Here is an 18,275-nt window from a genome sequence, read left to right on the forward strand (position 1 = left end):
GTTTCATTTCTGTTGGTACGTCCGCATACACACAAGCGCGCTCACGCTTTTTTTTTCATCGCGAGCCGGTCAAGATGGCGGCGGCACTGCCGAGACGGAGCAGCCGCTCGGCTTAATCGATCTTTTTCTCTAAATCGCCGGATAGAAATCGACCAAATCATACGCCTCAACTTTTCGGTATACCGCCCAGTCTTCGTTTAGATATCCTCCGTGAAATCATACCGCGTTAAACGGGTGTTTTAACGGAAAATGCTCAGCCTCTAGTTTATGTGTATCGTCCATTAGCTTGTATTGGGGAGAATGGGGGAGAAGCTGGAGTTAAAGCTGAAGTCGCCGGTCGGAGCCGAAGCTGCAGGCTACCCGTGGCCCTTACCTGTATATGTAAGTACTATTCTGTGTTGTTTTAATCTAAACCGAAACCATCACTGGGATTCCCTCACGATCAGGCAAAGTGGGTCAGGGAGGTGTAGAACAATGTGTATTCAAAGAGTACACAGTGTGCAGACTTTGAATATTGCTTGTCTGGCGTTTTATAGTATTGTTGTTTTGTATGTTAGTTTATGTTAGTGTTTTAATAACTCAGATCCACTAAAAGTGTACAGCTAAAAATGCTACATGTAAACATGTCTATGTCTTCAGATATAAAGACCACCAAAAAGACAAAGTTCGTTGCGTTTAAAAGAGTTTTCGCAAACGCTGATAATAATCCCATCAATGTTTGAATCAAAGGAAACAGTCGTGGGTCTCCCGCTGACCCAGTTGGCCATCTCAAACATTGACTGTTTCAAAACCTAGTACTCTTCCTACCAAGACAGCACACTGGCCGTCATAGACTCGTTTTAACGTTCGACTCGAATCTTGACAGCTTCGAATTGAACGTCGGAACGTGCTCGTAAATCTAATTCTGACGTTCGTACGTGCGTGAAGCCGTTACATGTTGCCTAGGCAGAACGCTTGCTTGCGTTTGAGACACAGCCACTAACTGCTAACTAATCTAAACCTGCCGTTGCAGGGTGCATGCGTCATGTTATTTGTTCAGAAATACTGTACAAATGGTTCAGAGTGATAATAAAGCAAATAGTATGCCAAAAACACTGCGAATGTGATTCGTTTGTCCAACGAATAATTATGCACACTGAAACTAACGCTAGCTCTCATGCTAACACTCCGTGCTAGCTAACTTTATCTATTTTTAACCAACACCAACAGTCAACAAACGACTGATAACCCGAATAAGGAAAACGGGGTCAGAAGTGAGTGTAGAAAATTACGATAGACATATTAGGTGGAAACAAGCTCTTTGTCGGTTCAATATCACACGAAGGGTGTGAAACAAAAGGCGAGCCGTGAACTCAGGCGAGAGGAGACTGTCTCTTCATATTTGTACAGCCTTATTGATAACCAGCTCTTATTTTTTTTGTCCCAGCACGGTGTTTACGTTATTTGCGATTTATTGTCCGAACAGGGTGCATTCGGTAACATTCGTTTATTTGAAGACTCGATTGTGTTGTCAAATGTGTCAAATCTGTCACTGTTGGCTAGAAATGGATTACTCATTTGGCAGCCCCTGCATTGGGACAGTGCTGTGTTTTGGTTGCCATCTGCATACATCCTGAGAAAATGTCCTCCTAACCCATACGCCTGAAATTTCTTGATAAGTAACTTGTCACACAAGCTTCTGTAGGTGGTTTAGGACTAACTGTCATACTAGTGGTAACTAGTTCAGCGAGGGAGTTGTACAACCGGCTGCACTTGACTTTTTTAACAGACATGAGACGTTTCACCCATTTGTGGTTCAAAACCTGTATGTGACTCTTTCTTCTGTGAAACACAATAGAAGATATTTTGAGAAATGTTTTTGTGTCTATTCAATGGAAGTCAATGAGAGCCGATTTGGTTACTAACATTCTTCAAAATATCTGCTTTCGTGTTGTGCAGAATAAAGTAAGTCCTACGGGTTTGAAATGACGTGTGAGTGAACAAATTATGAAAGAATTTTCATTGTGGGTGCACTGTCCCTTTAACTCCAGTGATGCTGTGCGGATTACTCGAACAATTGACAGTGGTCCGAGACCCCCCGCCATACACACATATGCTTATGTATTAAATGTTAAATGTCAAAGAGAAACAACAAAAGCCACTTATTTCAGATTTTTTTCTTAAATCTAATTAAAGGTTTTTCGAGCTCTGTATTACTCATTAAAATGGTTCATATTCATTTGTATCACATTTCTTACAAGAAATATGTTCGGAAAGTCCTCGTATATTGTTGCCACTTTTGTCAACTTTGCCACGAACGATTGAGCTGTTTCGTCGTGGGAGGAAATGGGGGGCAGATCAAAGGCTGCGGTTACCATAGAGGCGACTGTCTCATCTGTCCCTCCCGCTGCTTGTACTACAGATCGGCTTTTTTACGCAAACCGAGAATGTGGGTTTTACTCAGAAGTGCACTACTTTCAGAGCATCTCAGCTGCGTCACCCTAAACTCCTGCGTCTTTCATTCATGTTATACACCGTGTCCTTTCTGGTAGTGTCGGAGCTGTGACCTCAGCAGTTTCAGAGCCTCGGTTGACATCAGATGACTTCTGTCAATGACTTGGGCTGATAAAGGGTGGATGCCCCACCTACTGAGGGCTGTAGTTTTGCTGTGATGTTGGATAAACAAAATTACAGGACGCCCGTGTTTGGAAAGCTATGCATGTGCCGTCCACATTTTTGTTTAGGGAGGGGTGGCTTGTGTTAATTAGCTAGTCTGGATGGTTGTGCTTTTATGGACTTTCTTAAAGGGACAGTTCACCCAGAAGTAATAAAAAACCTGTATGACTGAACATAACATAAAAGATATTTTGAAGAATGTTGGTGACCAAACAACATTGGTCCCCATTGGCTTCTATTGTATGGACACAAAACCACTGAAACATTTTTCGAAATATTTTCTTTTGTGTTATACAGTAAAAAGAGATGTATAAAGGGTTTGGTTGACATGAGGGTGAATAAGTGATGACAGATTTTTTTGGGGTGGGGGTGAATGAAGATAAGAGCATTTCTCTCGCTATAGAACAATTTGTTTTCCTCCCTTTTCTGTCATCACCCGAAGACTTGAAATATTTCTTATTCTCATTGATACATTGCTTGCAAAGAAATTCCCTCAATTTGTGTTTATTTAATTGCTTTTTGGGGAGATTCGGGCTAGAGGTTTTTTTTGTTCCCGCTGTCACATTGGCTGCCGGTGGCTCCTCGTCCAATAGTGTGTCATTTTTTCCTCACGGCTTCACATTGTGCTCCGGACAAAGCGTCCCACTCACCTGGAGTGGGAGAAAGGAGAGGGTTTTCTTTCGAGCCGTGAACTTCACTGTTTTTCTTCTTCCCTGAAGTACACTACACTGAGATCTAAATGTGCATCCACTTGCATGGGACAGGTCACCCCAAAATGAAAATCGTTTCATCATTTACTCACCCTAATGTCATTCCAAACCTGTATGACTTATTTCGTCTGCAAAACACGAAAGAAGATATTTTGAAGAATGTTGGTGACCAAACAACATTGGCCCCCATTGACTTCCATTGTATGAACACAACCACAGAGACATTTCTCAAAATATCTTCTTTTGTGTTCCACAGAAGAATCATATACAGGTTTTGAACGGTGTGATTTAATTAGCTAATTTAGTTTTTCCAGCTTCCTGGTAAAATCAAGACAGAACTGTTACAAGCAACACCTATTTGACTCAACATGACAAAGCTCTTGACGTTATTTTAACCCCCGGCCAAAAACAGTCACCACATTCTTCTCCCGCGCTCGTACGAGGGTTGAGCCATGAGGTGGTCTCCTCGATGATGCGATAACCGAGGCGTGATTTCCTCTCCTCCCTTTGTGAGTCACAAGGGGTACATGAGGTGAACACAATGTCCACTTATGCATCTGTGAGTCAGTCGAACCTCCGAGCCCACTCGTGACCGTTTTATTTTTGCTCTCGTTCGACACCCGCCACCCCTCCTTCCTATTGCTGGGGGGATATTTTTAGCCATTGCGCTGGTGTTGCTGTGAGCACAAGACCTCCGGAACAGCCCGTCCTCTTCCGTATGCTCTTGCATGCGCAAGCTTCCCCTCCCATTCAGTACGACACTCACATATGCGCACGCATGCTACCAGCTGCCTTAACATTTTCTTCATTCTTTCTTCATTCTTTCACTCCACTCAACCGATCCGCGTCCCAGCTTTAATAAGTGCCCTTGTTTGCGTTCACAATCATTTCTCAGTCACGACGCCTCTGACGGCAGAAGTGGGCGGATGAGGTTTAGAGCCGCTGTAGACCCTGCTGAGCGGGAAGAGCGCTCCGTGCTGGATGAGGAGGAGCTTAGCAGAGTTTCTTTCGGTAAAGGAAAGTGGGTCACTGGGTCAGGCAGCGGTAGAACTCGAACGGCTCGATTACGGCAGGCCCGGGCAAGTTCGTCAGGTTCATATCTGCTGTTTACACGCAGGAAGAGCCGAATTAGTCTCATTAACCGTGAGGAAGAGCCGCAGGGCTCTGAAAGGGCCTCACATGTAAAGTTATACATTGGATACAGTATTTAAAGAGACAGTTCACCCAAAAATAAAAATGCTGTCATCATTTGCTCACCCTCCTGTTGTTCCAAATCTGTATACATTTCATAGTTCTGATTAACACGGAGAAAGATATTTGGAAGAATGCTTGTTACCAAACAGTTCTTGGCCACCATTGACTACGATAGTAGCAAAAATGACAATGGTAGTCAGTGGTGCCCCAGAACTGTTTGCTTTCCTACATTCTTTAAAATATCTTTTGTGTTCTTCAGAACAAAGACGTTTATAAAGCAATTTTTCCTACTATGGTAGTCAATGATGGCCAAAAACTGTTTGATTACAAGCATTCTTCCAAATATCTTTCCATATAAGAAATTGATTCAACTTTGTACAACTTGAGGGTGAGTACATGAAGACAGAATGCTTTTTGCGTGGAGTATCCCTTCAATACATAGATGGATCTGTGTTACAGTACAAACAGGAAAGGTCACATTGTCTGTTGTATTTGTATGAACTTGTCTCCTGAAGTCAGTGACAGTTGTGGTTGTTATTAAACCTGTAATTTCTGTCTCTCTCTCCAGGATAAACACCATGATGCTGCACATGAAATCATCGAAACTATCCGGTAAGCTGGTTTTAGTTTTACTTCTCCGTTGGTCTTATGCAAACGCGTGATTTTTGAAGCTTAACCCGTTTCCTCGGTTTGTCCAGCTGGGTGTGTGAGGAGATCCCAGATCTTAAGCTGGCCATGGAGAACTATGTTCTTATTGACTATGACACCAAGAGGTGAGAATTTCCATAAGACAACAGGGACTTTCAGAAATACCTTTTTGGCTGGATTCTAAATAAACTTGATATTGAATTTCACGTTGTATTGATGTCAATGGGTAATAAGTTTGTTTTGTTTTGTTGCAGCTTTGAGAGTATGCAGAGACTGTGCGACAAATACAACAGAGCTATTGACAGCATTCACCAGCTGGTATGTTCAACCACTGTTTCCCAGAATTCTTTGCATTTTCTTGTGGAACTGTACTAAAAAGACCATTATTAGAGGTGTTATAATACATTTAGCTCACGCGTTACGATGCAATAGCATCACAGTTGTTAAAAATAATTTTTTTAACAAATTAAACTGATATTCAAATAACATATTTCCAAAACATTAAGGAACTTGCAAGTGGTCTTCTGTATGAAAATAAAATTCCGATTGGTCCGGTTTTTGAGTAAAATATATGCTGTGAATAATTCAAGAACTTTCCGAACTCTTCTCTGTGTTTGTCACAGTGGAAAGGAACCACCCAGCCCATGAAACTCAACAAGCGGCCTTCTAACGGCCTGTTGCGTCACATCCTGCAGCAGGTCTACAACCACTCCGTCACCGACCCGGAGAAACTCAACAACTACGAACCCTTCTCTCCCGAAGTGTACGGAGAGACCTCATTTGACCTGGTGGCGCAGATCATCGACGAGATGGAGATGATGGACGAAGACACCTTTGTGGATTTGGGAAGCGGTTAGTTACTATGACCCCAAAAACATTAAAACATTGGTCGTTTGATGTGGCCGCCTTTGGCTGTTGTTGTTTTAGTTCTTCCCCACATCATTTCTTCTGTTAAATACCATCTAGGCCTGGTTTCAAAGACAAGGATTAAGGCTAGTCCCAGACTAAAAATGAATGTGTGACCGGTCTTAACTGAATATAACTTGCCCAGAAATATCTTAAAATATATCAGTGCCATTGTTTTGACTCGAGATGTACACCAGTAATGTATTCTAAGGTATTTTTATAAAAGCAATTTAACCAAGGCATAGTCCTGGCTTAAGCTAAACTGTGTCTGTGAAACGGGGCCCTAATGTAGTAAAATTCCTAGATACTACAGTGTTTTTGAAAATTAAAGTGTACTACAGTATCTACTACCGTTTATTAATTTTCTGTAGGTAATATAGTATACATTAACAAAGCATAATACACTGCAAGTTCACAATATTAAATACTAAAGTATGCTACTTTTTAAATGTAGGCCCTGCTTTCTGCATCTATAGTCTTTAAAAATGGCAAAAAATGCCCTTACCCTCCTTCTCAAAACATGTATTAACACCATATCTGATGTACACAAACAGTGCAAATGTGTATGGGTCAAAGATGTTAAGATGTCCCCATCAAAATACATTTTTACACAAGTGATTTTATGTCCATAGAAAGCACATTAAATGTACTTTATTTTTTTGGGAGTTTTTGGAGAATACAAATTCAAAATTTGGTCGAAATAATGTTACATTGTCATTCAGTGTAACACAATATTGATGTACAAATTCAAATTACATGCTTATTCTGACTTGTACATATTAAAATATATAAAAGAATAAGGGAGCATATTACATTTTATTGTGCTTTAAATGAGTAATAAATTCTCATTGAAAAATGGGCAAAACCTATGATAGTGGCAAATAAAAAAAGTAAAATTACAACTAATTAGCATTTGGGGTGAAAGTCTTTTAATATGTCATAAATTGATTTTTGTTGTAAATATGCCTGACAAGATTGTTTTACATTTTAGTGAGCGTCTTCTGTAAATCAGGGAAAAATGTATTTTTTTTGCTCCGAAAAACAAAAATGCAATTCAATTAAACACGAAACATTTTTTTTGAACAACCACAATTTAAAGCAGTACTACACTTATTGTTTTTATGCTTAAACCATTTTTCGTCTTTTACCCGTATATATGAATAAAATTGAAAAATATATTGCTCCTCCATAGTCATTTGACTGTGATGTTTATCTTGTGTACCTGATTTGCAGGTGTTGGTCAGGTTGTTCTGCAGGTCGCTGCTGCCACTAATTGTAAACACTACTACGGCGTGGAGAAAGCAGACATTCCAGCAACCTATGCAGAGGTATGTCATTCTGTAATGGGAAATAATGGAAATATGAATAATAGATCTACTTTGCTTAACGTGTATACGTGAAATCTGCATATGAACATTTTTAGTAACAAATCATAAGGCTGTGATAATGAACGCCCTTATATGGAGCTTGTGTAGGCATGTATTATGCAAATTACTAAGCATGGGCACGTGGATGCTCTTTGAGCATACTCGGACTTCAACATTAGGATGATGTTAAAAACAGATTCATGTGCGTGTGTACTTGTACTTTTTGTAGATTCACGTGCGTATTTTTACTTTTGTGATTGGATCCCGATCATGTTATTGGTAAAATCTCTGTAATGTGTAATTGCTTTGCATAATCGGTTTGCTTTTTTTTTTTTCGTATGCAGTCGATGGACGGAGAGTTCAAGCGGTGGATGAAGTGGTATGGCAAAAAGCACGGCGAGTACACGGTAATCATCTGTTTGTTTAACGTAACCATTTTTATGAATAATGAAAACCACATCACCTGTCTTCTTCTGAATGAACGACTGTGTTTCGCTCCACTTATACGTTTAAGCATTTGCCACACACTTTTATAAAAAAGTACTTTGATTATCGGTCCTTGAATTAGCATGAAATCAGACTTAAGACTTTGGCATTGCTCTACCAACTGAGCTACGAGAACAATTTGCAAACTGATTTCATTTGGTCTTGTTTGCGGCAGCTGGAAAGAGGAGATTTTCTCTCGGAAGAGTGGAAGGAACGAATAGCCAACACAAGGTATGATCGCAAACCAACCAGGATTCTTAATCAATGGGATTTACTAAACTAATGTCATTTCATTTCATGACTTGCATGTTGTCTACAAGCCCTGTAAGTTTAATGTGCTTTTTTACAGTGTTATTTTTGTGAATAACTTTGCCTTTGGTCCTGAGGTGGACCACCAGCTGAAGGAACGTTTCGCCAACATGAAGGAAGGTTGGTAATCAAATCCAAACCTTTGACCTCTGTCAGACTGTTTTTTGATTCGAATTGCAATAAGACCTCTTGTTGAGCGTTTTCGTCAGTGTTTAGATCAGTGTGTAATTCAAAATTGTCCCTTTTAGGTGGAAAAATTGTTTCCTCAAAACCCTTTGCACCTCTTAACTTCAGAATAAACAGCCGAAACTTGAGCGGTAAGTTTTGGACAAACCGTTGATTTTAGTGGTGGGAGAAAAAAATTGAGTCACAATGAATATCGATTCAATCTGCTAGAACAAATTTCAAAAATCGATATTTTATAATATAATAACGTGACGTCTTTGGAGCAAATAAGGCGGAAATCACCTGCAAGAGCGGTGCAGCACCCGGAGTGCACACCTCACGCAAAAGCACAACGGAGCATATAGGAGTGTAGAGAAAGCGAGAAACCAAATACATTCAGCCCTGTAGGACTAAACCGCAAGATAAACGGAATACATTTTTAGGATGGTCTTTCTCTGCATTTGCTCTGTGCAGGGAGAAACAGCGCATGATAATAATTTTGTTATACGATGCGTCAATGCATGGAAGTGACTGTCGTTTTCCATACAGCACTAATAAGTCACGGTTAATTACTATTATGAACTTGTTTTAATGTCTGACAGCAGACTACGTCTACGAGAATGGCTTTACTGGGCGCTCAGTTGTATTAAAATACAATATGTGACAGTTCTAAGAGTAGAAGCCTAAGTACCAACACTAGACTGACTCTGAGCGCAAGCACTAGCTTGTTTAGAGCAGTCACTTATTTATGGACCACAATTATACGCAACGTTTAGAAAACTTTCTTACTTTACCTCATCCGCTAACATGATTTCTCGTTCCCGTCTGATTGATGGCCATCAGTGGTGGAGTTGAAGACAACAGATCCCATCATTCCATGCTCCTTCACAGCGTCATCAAGCTATGCTATTGTTGTGGTTTTGATCATGCTCCCTCTAGTGGTGGTTTTTACAATCTTAAATATGCTAATTAGTACATCAAGAATCGATTCTAAATCGAATCGTGACCCTAAGAATCGATTCTAAATCAAATCGTGAGGGACCAAACGATTCCCACCCCTAATTGATTTTCTCATCAGTTAACTGGTAGTAGCACAAGCATTCCTATTTGCTCGCAGTTGGGGGTTAAGAGATTAAACAAACCCTAAAGCTTAAACTTCAGTATACGACTTTTAAAAAATCCCCATAGGCTTACATTGAAGAGCATCCGGGATTGTGACGTTGATATCTATATTTAAGCGCGTATGTTTGTGTGTAACTTGTTATTGTGTCTTAACAGATATTGGCACAATAATGCGAGTTGTTGAGCTGTCGCCGTTGAGGGGGTCAGTTTCATGGACGGGAAAGCCAGTGTCATACTATCTGCATACAATAGACCGCACCATAGTAAGTGCACTTTTATTTGCATCACATGGGTTGTGTTGATCCTCTTGATGTTTACAATAGAAGCCTTGATTTGCATTAAGCACGTCTCTCTTGCTTGACATGCAAAGAGACTTTGTAAGTGTGTTTTTAACTTATCTTAACTTTTGTTTATTGGTTTTATTGGCTTTTATTTGTTAAAGAAAATCCATTTTTCGTGCACAACTACATCCACCTTTTACCAACAATTTTGTGTTAGTAAAAAAAACCGTACACTTTAATACAATTGTATTTACCCCTAGCTTTTATACCATTCGTAGTTGTATACATAGTAGAATTTATTGTTCTAAAGACAAATTGTTAAATGCTTCCTCATTTGTACAATGCTTTGAATAAAAGTGTTTGTTAAATTAATAAATATAAGATTTAGTTTGTTTTTGACAGCTGGATTGTAGAAAAATTGTATAGGTTTAATTTACTTTAACATGGTTTTGCACACTGACAACAACTGTGGAAGTTCAAGCACAAACAAAGGTATTAAAATGTAGCTGGTAAATGTAGCTTTTCTAACCAAACTCTTGTTTTTTCTTTTGCAGCTTGAAAACTACTTTTCTAGTCTCAAAAATCCTAAACTCAGGGTAAGTCTCATGTTAGTTTGACTCTTTAATGTCTTGTTTATGGGTTCATGAATGAGATAATTTCCCATGACATCTGAGCTGTTTGTTGTTTGTCCAGGAAGAGCAAGAGAACGCCAGGAGGCGCCAACAGAAAGAAAACAAGAGCAACACCACCACACCCACCAAACCCAAGGAGCACAAGGTGAGACCACAGGAGTCATTCAAATGTGATGACTTTCTTAACCTTTAAAAGAAACTTCTGTAGAAAAACATTCAAACTACATAGAGAGGAAATAACCAATAGTATCAGTCGACTTTCACGTTACAACCGAAAACCAAAAAATCAGGGGTCCACCTGTTCTGGATGAGCTTTGGTTCATTGTACCATTGATATGACAGATTTTCCGGTACAAACTACTTTTTTGAGTTTTATCCATTGGGATTCGGTTGCATGGTGTGAATCCTCACTTTTGATATACTCTGTTCTGCAGACACAGCATGAATCCAGGGTTGAAGACGAGCGCTCAAACTCGCTCTTGGCCGTGAAGCCAGTGCCCAAACCCCGCCGCGCCAGACTGCTGGCTAGAGGCCGCAAGCTAGGCAACAGGAAGCGCGGGAGACCCAAGAAAGCCGCCACTGCGACCGCAGCAGAACGCAAGAAGAGCCAGAGCGCCCTAGACCTGTTGCACGCTAAGACCCTCTCCGCCGCCCCGTCTAAGGGTACGAAACTTATCTCAAATCAATCGTTAATGTATTTATAATCAATTTTATTAACAGACTATTCCGTTTATCTCTAATAGAAAGTAACTATAGTTTTGTTTTACGTTGAGCCTTGTTTGGTTTAATCCATTCCACAGATGGATACAAGTCACCTCACAGCCCGTTTTATCCGCTACCTCCTAAAGTTCACCATTATACGTCAAACCAGCATCTCCTGGGCCCGACTCCACCAGGCTTGCAGGCTCTTCTCGGTAAGATTTCCTCCAAAATATCCATTTGAGTCCCATGGAAGCAAGTTTTATCCACACTAGATGTGTAGTCGATAGCATGGTTAACATAAAGCGTATCGTCCATGCTCTAGATAACATCAAAGTCCAGTATCTGCAGTTCATGTCCTACATGAAGACTCCACAGTACCGCACCAGCCTGCAACAAGCGCTTGAACAGGAGAAGGTAAAACAACCGTCTCTTCGTTGTTCTTCAATTGATTTTTACGATCTTGTCAAAAAACACGGTCTTAACATTTTTCTTTTTCGTCACCAGCTGAGACACACGGAGCTGTCATGTCAAGCCCAGCAACTGCTCAACGCTTGTCATTCTCATAAAGAGAGGATCAGAGATCTTTTCCAGTCCAAACTAGAGGAGGTACTCCAGTGAAAATGTGTCTTTCAATCAGAGGATGGGTTTGTAAGCATCCGTTTTAAGGTTAAACCCCGATTTTTGTTCTCTGACAGCTGGGCGTGAGGGCCGTGACTGTGGAGGACCTGGTGCAAGCTCAGAAGGAGATCACAGCCCACAACATGCAGCTGAGGGAACAAACCAAACAGCTGGAGAGAGACATGGTCGAGCTTCGGGACCAGAGTTTGGTGCTGGTGAGTGGTCCAGAATCAGGCATGCAAGATTACCTCGAGAAATGAAATCTTGTGGATCTAATCTCCATGTGCGTGTGGGTTTGTCAGTTAAGGTCTCGGTGTGAGGAGCTCAAGCTGGATTGGGGTTCTCTGTGTTTGGAGACGCTGTTGAAAGAGAAAGCAGCTCTGCGAAGGCAGATCTCGGAGAAACAGCGCCACTGTCTGGAGCTCCAGGTACTACAAACCCTTTCCTCAATGAGTTGAGGGCAAACGAAATACTATATAGTTTTAAAGGGATAATGATGTCAAAATAAAAATGTCATTTATTCACCCTCGTGCTTTTTCAATCTGTATGACACTGTGTTATGTGGGACACAAAAGAAGGTATTTTGAGAAATGTCTCGGTGGTTTTGTGTTCATACAATGGAAGACAATTGGGGTCAATGTTGTTTGGCTACCAACGTTCTTCAAAATATCTTTTGTGTTCTGCAGAAAAAACAAAGTCATACAGGTTCGGAACAAGTCACAATTTGAATTCATTTTTATGTCCTCCTTGTGTCTTCTCAGATCAGCATCGTTGAACTTGAGAAGAGCCAGAGACAACAAGAACTTCTGCAGCTCAAGTCGTCCTACAGCCCATGTGATGTATCCCCATACCGAAGGTCCATACCCGGAATGGATCCTCGCCCCAACCTGGAGACCGACACCCCGAAACTCACCCCTCAAGTTGGGCTCAACGGCCTCAGCCCCGAGCTATCTATCAACGGCACTGCCTCGCCCGGCTACGACAGATACGGTGGCGCTGGAATGGCCAAGAACGAGCTTCTCACCCGCTACCTGCCCATTTCTCCCGACCACGAGATAGTGCCGCCCACCCCAGACCCGAGAACAAGGCAGCTAGGGCAACCCCAGCCCGACTACACCCGCTATTCTCCGGCTAAGATCGCCCTTCGCAGACACCTCAACCAGGATTCGGCTGCCAATCAGTTTCGATTGCTAGGAAACATCCACAGGTGAGTCTACAATGTGACGTGTTTTGTCAAATGGGGGTGTTTTGGAGTTCATGAGTCACTTATCACTCACTGGATGTTTTTAAGGGGTGACGGTGGTGCGATTTCATCTCCGACTCTGGGATTAAAACAGGCTTGCTCCTCACCAAATTCTTCTGATATTCCAGTGAACACCACACCCAAGAGCACAGATAGGGTAAATAACACAAAGATTTGTTTATGTGCACCCACTTATAAGCACGGTCCGGAGACTTTGAGCGGTTGTTATGTTTCCGCAGGCCGATAAGGAGAAGAGCCCTGCTGCCCCGGGTGACACCATCACGAGTCTGCCAATCAGCATCCCCCTCAGCACTGTGCATCCCAACAAACTTCCTGTCAGCATCCCGCTGGCCAGCGTGGTGCTACCTAACCGTGCTGAAAGACTGGTACACACTTTTGAGGAAATCGATGACACGATTTATTTCTTGTATAGTTTTTGAAGTAATTCAAGCGGTGTGTTTTCATTTTGTAGTTGAACACTCCTAGTCCAGTGTCCAATCGTGAAGTAACAGGACAAAGCAACGGTAAGCCACCTCTCACGCTTACCTCGGAAAAATCCCACTTAATTTTAATTTTTGTGCTAACCTACTTCCTCCTCACAGGGTACTCCTCCAGCTCAGGGTTGGTGAATGGCTCTCACTCCGCCATGTTGACGGAGGATCAAGACTGCGACGTCCCTTCCCCTCCCCCCCACAGCACTCCCGTCACTGGCCTCCCGCCCCGAGGCTCCGGCCTCAGTTCTCCTCTGGGCACCGGCGGGGTGCTGCAGTATGCTGACGGCCCGCCCAGACTCCCTGCCGAGGACGGCCACGACCGCCCAGGCCCGGAATCCGACACGGAACCTTTGGACAGTGAAGCTCGTCGTCGCATCTTTTTCTCCTCATCCTCTTCTTCCTCTTCGTCATCGTCCTCCACGGGAGGTTCCCGGATGCATCACGGGTCGGTAAAACAGGGTCACCATCATCACAGTAAGCATCATAACCACCATCACCACCATCATCAATCGTCAGGATCCCACGGGCAAGAGGGACGCAAACGCGGCCGGCGGAAGCGAAGCTCGTCCGGGGCCGTGCCCGCCAGCAGCTCCCCCAAGAGAAGGTCGTTGCCAGGGATTGGCTGCTCGAGTCATTCCTCTGGATCTCCTCTTAATATTAATTCTATGGTGAGTTAGTGATGGGAAACACTTCTCTATTATTATTGTTGTTGTTTATATTTGGTGTTAGGAAAATAAACACATACTTCAAAGCATAACTCATCTTGCAGCCTTCAAACATACATATTTATTTACCTTTATGTATTTTGCATACGTTTCTGTCAAGAGTGACTTACAGTGCATTCAACACATTTTCTGTTATTTATTTATTTTAAATGGATTATTTAGAAATATTTATTTTTTAAAAAGCTTAAATGAAAATGAGAAATGTTCCCAGCAAGAAACCAAAATTTGACATTAAAAAATAATTCAATTTTTGTTTTGTTTTACTTTGTTAACAACATTAATTTTATTTGTGGTTTGTCACAATTTAAAATTAAACAAATAAACAATCAAAATAAGAAATATACAAATATAATAAAATATAAACATAAGTTTATTCAAAATTACAATATAAAAAACTAATGAACTAAAGGACACAACAAAGTTATTAAACTAAAATTATCAAGACAACTAAAAATATAAAAATAAGTTAATTCAATACAAAACATTAATAATAAAAAACTACAGTAACTCTGCTACAGGATCACTGTTATAACTTGCAATTAAATTAAATTATTTAAAATATTTAAATCATTATTATATTAAATAAATTATTAGTCTTTTTATAAATTAATTTGTTGAATCAAGACACAGCCTAAATTGTAATAAATTCATTATACAATAATATAATGTATATTAATATAATCTAAAATATCAAAATAATAATTGTTGATCAAGATGTAATTTAAAATCGGGTTCTCATAATTTAATATAATTAATTAAAAACTATTTAAAGTTGGAATTAACATATGTTGAAATCAAGTGCTCTTTACTGTTTCTCATGTTGATGGCAGACACTTACTTCAGAATACAAAAATGGGAAAGGTTGCATAGATTGTTTTTCTGTGCCAGGTAAACAACATTAACCAGCCTTTAGAGATCTCAGCCATCTCCTCCCCTGAGCAGTCAGGCCGAAGCCCATGCGGTCCAGATCTGGATCAGCCACCTGTGCTCAAAAGAGAGCGCCCTCTAGAGCTCAACAACACAGGACGCTATTCATCCGCACCCAGCTCAGATGAAGAAGGTGCTACCTTTGCCCCAGACGGCTCCAATTCAAACCGGTAATACATCTTTTCTCTCAGATCCATTTCATCCACGATGACTGTTTGGATGTTTGCTATTCTTAACGTACTGAACTGTTTTCTCTTTCAGAATTGAAAGAAAAATTTCTACCATTTCTTTAGACAGAGATGGACAAATCAGAGATGCGGAAATGGGTATGAAAATTTTCTATTAGCTAATAATCAATCATTTGTAATTGATGACGTTTAACCACGCCCATCTCATTTACAGGTTCACAGGGCCGTAAATCGGGTGCCAGCAGCGTAAGCAGCGAGGTTTCCTCTTCCTCAGGTGCCAGTAAGTGGAAATCCACCTTCTCCCCCATCTCTGATCCCAAGCCCACCCCTTCAGACCTCCGCCAGGGGGACCCACCCTTCGGCGTGGGGGCCTCCCGCGGCGCCGGAGGGGGCACGGACTCTGACTCGGACCAGAAACAGAGGAGAGGTGAACGCGAGCCTTACGCAAACCCTAACCTCTTCCTCAGTCAGGAAGGCTGCGGTCGCTCGGTGGTGAACGCGTCTGAGCGGCCTCCCCAAAAACAGAAATCGAGGGATTGGGACCTGAAATCTGTGAGTGGATTGGCCAGCCAGAATCTCTTTATATCTGCTGCAGCCAGTGGAGGCATCTTAAGTGGGAAAGTGGGTGGAGCCACTACCGTTTCCTCCTCTCCCTCAGTGGGGCAGTACTTCCCCCTGGGCGGGGCTTCTGTCCTGCAGTCCTTATTTGGAGCTCAGGTGCCTGGATCAGCCACCAGCGGAGCCCCGCGATTGGTCAACGGACATACGACGCTGGGAAGTTTCTCCAGTGCCGGGCTGGCAGGGGGCGCTGCAGGAGGTGAGTTGGCATCTTGTCGTCTTTGTTTAGAGTTTATCTAACTTCAAAACGGTCTCTTGGCTGTGGGAGAAGGTAAGTTGGGATCCAGCGCTGCAACCTCGTCTAGCTCTCCCACACTGCTTGCTGTGCTGTTGATTGACAAGCTGACTGTGCCAGAGGCTAAAGCTACACACCCAGAGGAAATGACCGGAGGGTTTGAGAACACATTAAATGTGGCGGCATTTAACCGTAATTCATTGAGAAACTGAGCATAATAATTGAACGACTATTTGTCCCAGCCCTATTCAACACTACAGTAGATTTTCCAGTCATTTTCACACAGTTTAATGCTGTAAACTGGGAATTTAGATTCCTGTGTGAAAATATCTGGACCTGTTGAGTCTTGAGTCATTTATGAGATTGCTATTGTTCAGCCTTCACATTTCTTCTGGGTGTTATGTCTTAAAGGAATAGTCCACTTAAAAATAAAAATCCTCAATTTATTCACCCTCATGCCATCCCGGATGTATATAATTCCCTTTAGTTGAATACAAATGTAAGATTTTTTTATAAGAATGGGACCTCGTCTTTGGAAAGCCAGTTAATTCGTGTGTTTTTTTGTGATTTGCTGTTTTCTATCAAATGTGTATGAATATTGAAAAATAACGTATGCGTATAATAAACATTTTGTGTATATAATATGTCCCTGATATCTTACATATTGACTGTGTAAGGCCATGTCAAAGACTGAAATCAACTTTTGGTATTTATTGTGCAAAATAATAAAACTAGTGCTGTCAAATCGATTAATAACGATGGATTGATTCCAACATAAATTCCAACAAAAATTTGTGTTTATATAATATATGTGTGTGTGGCGTGTATATTTAAATGTGTAAATAAATACACAAACATGCATTTAAGAAATATGAGCAATATATATTTATATTTATGCATAATGTAAATTATATATATTTATGTAAATATTTGTTATATATACAAATGTATGTGTCTGTGCATTTATATATACATAACATTTTTCAGGCCACACACATATTTAAACATCCACAAAATCGATTAATCGTAATGAATCAATGTGACAGCACTAAAATAAATGTAGGGTCAATAAAAGAATTAATTCCAGTATTATAAATAACAATTTGAGTAATATATACCAAAATCCCCCATATAATCTCATTTACAGCAATGAACGCAAGTTACCTGTTTTCGAAAAACGTGTGGTTACGACTTTTTTCATTCTCTTATTTTCAAATTTTAATGATAAAACTATAGTCTGGATTTAACAGACAGGGTCACATATAGTTCCCAAAATGCGGAGTCCCAAGAAGCACAAACATTCATCATTACAGTAATCCAAATGTTAATAAATGTCTTCTGAAGTGAAACAATATGTTTATTCAGATCTCATTGGTTCTTGTTTGTCTTGTGACTATATATCACAAGACACACAAGAACCAATGAGATTTGACTGATTTGTCAACATTTTTAAAATTTGCTCTCTTATGACTTTCTTCTGGTTTCAGTTTTGCTAAATTAACACAAAATATTAATCTATATTTAAAATATCTATATGTAAGGAACAGAAGACATTTATTAACCCCCTGGAGTCATTTGGATTACTTTAATGATGGATGTTCTTTGGAGCTTTGCCGTATGAGCACCCTACAAGAGAACAGTTTTCAACTGAAGACAGAAGGCATTTACATCTAGAATGGCCTGAGGGTGAATAAATTGAGAATTTCCGTTTTCACGTGAACTATTCCTTTAATTGCAGTTCTTGGTTTTGGGTGTTTAGGCATTTCACTGTGTACCCGCACTCTGCAGAGAATAGAAAAAATGTTTAAGAACATGTCCAAGGCCTCCTTTCAAACCAAACGTTCCAGAAAGACCAGAAAAAGGATCCATCAGGCCTGCTTCTATCATGTCTTTGTTTAGGTTTGGTGTTTGTTGTACATCAGTGAAACAGCCTCCTTGCTTTATGTGCTTATTTGTTTGGCTTGCTGCTGTGCATAACCTGGCTGAGCCCCATTTTCTCTCTCTCCCACCCCTCTCTCTGTCTCTCTATCTTTTGCTTTTTCTCTGTGCT

At 40.9% G+C, this 18,275-nt stretch overlaps 1 protein-coding gene across 4 annotated transcripts in view; it reads left to right on the forward strand.

The window, feature by feature from the left end:
• dot1l (DOT1-like histone H3K79 methyltransferase) overlaps window positions 1–18,275 on the forward strand; it is a 26,298-nt gene continuing 8,023 nt past the window's right edge. For 2 of the 4 annotated variants that reach the window (XM_057325096.1, XM_057325098.1), the window contains exons 1-26: window positions 1–381; window positions 5,128–5,171; window positions 5,258–5,332; window positions 5,462–5,525; window positions 5,831–6,059; window positions 7,347–7,441; window positions 7,825–7,887; window positions 8,142–8,197; window positions 8,316–8,395; window positions 8,524–8,592; window positions 9,719–9,825; window positions 10,398–10,439; window positions 10,537–10,620; window positions 10,910–11,138; window positions 11,276–11,389; window positions 11,500–11,591; window positions 11,682–11,783; window positions 11,873–12,010; window positions 12,098–12,223; window positions 12,557–13,002; window positions 13,087–13,195; window positions 13,278–13,424; window positions 13,511–14,200; window positions 15,146–15,354; window positions 15,446–15,510; window positions 15,587–16,189. In XM_057325096.1, coding sequence (XP_057181079.1) covers window positions 301–381; window positions 5,128–5,171; window positions 5,258–5,332; window positions 5,462–5,525; window positions 5,831–6,059; window positions 7,347–7,441; window positions 7,825–7,887; window positions 8,142–8,197; window positions 8,316–8,395; window positions 8,524–8,592; window positions 9,719–9,825; window positions 10,398–10,439; window positions 10,537–10,620; window positions 10,910–11,138; window positions 11,276–11,389; window positions 11,500–11,591; window positions 11,682–11,783; window positions 11,873–12,010; window positions 12,098–12,223; window positions 12,557–13,002; window positions 13,087–13,195; window positions 13,278–13,424; window positions 13,511–14,200; window positions 15,146–15,354; window positions 15,446–15,510; window positions 15,587–16,189 — 4,159 coding nt within the window. In that variant the 5' untranslated portion in view covers window positions 1–300. The remainder of the gene's footprint in view (window positions 382–5,127; window positions 5,172–5,257; window positions 5,333–5,461; window positions 5,526–5,830; window positions 6,060–7,346; window positions 7,442–7,824; window positions 7,888–8,141; window positions 8,198–8,315; window positions 8,396–8,523; window positions 8,593–9,718; window positions 9,826–10,397; window positions 10,440–10,536; window positions 10,621–10,909; window positions 11,139–11,275; window positions 11,390–11,499; window positions 11,592–11,681; window positions 11,784–11,872; window positions 12,011–12,097; window positions 12,224–12,556; window positions 13,003–13,086; window positions 13,196–13,277; window positions 13,425–13,510; window positions 14,201–15,145; window positions 15,355–15,445; window positions 15,511–15,586; window positions 16,190–18,275) is intronic. The other 2 variants (XM_057325099.1, XM_057325100.1) reach the window with 2 other exon arrangements.

Source organism: Triplophysa rosa, linkage group LG25, assembly GCF_024868665.1.
Source record: "Triplophysa rosa linkage group LG25, Trosa_1v2, whole genome shotgun sequence".
NCBI classification, from domain to species: Eukaryota; Metazoa; Chordata; class Actinopteri; order Cypriniformes; family Nemacheilidae; genus Triplophysa; species Triplophysa rosa.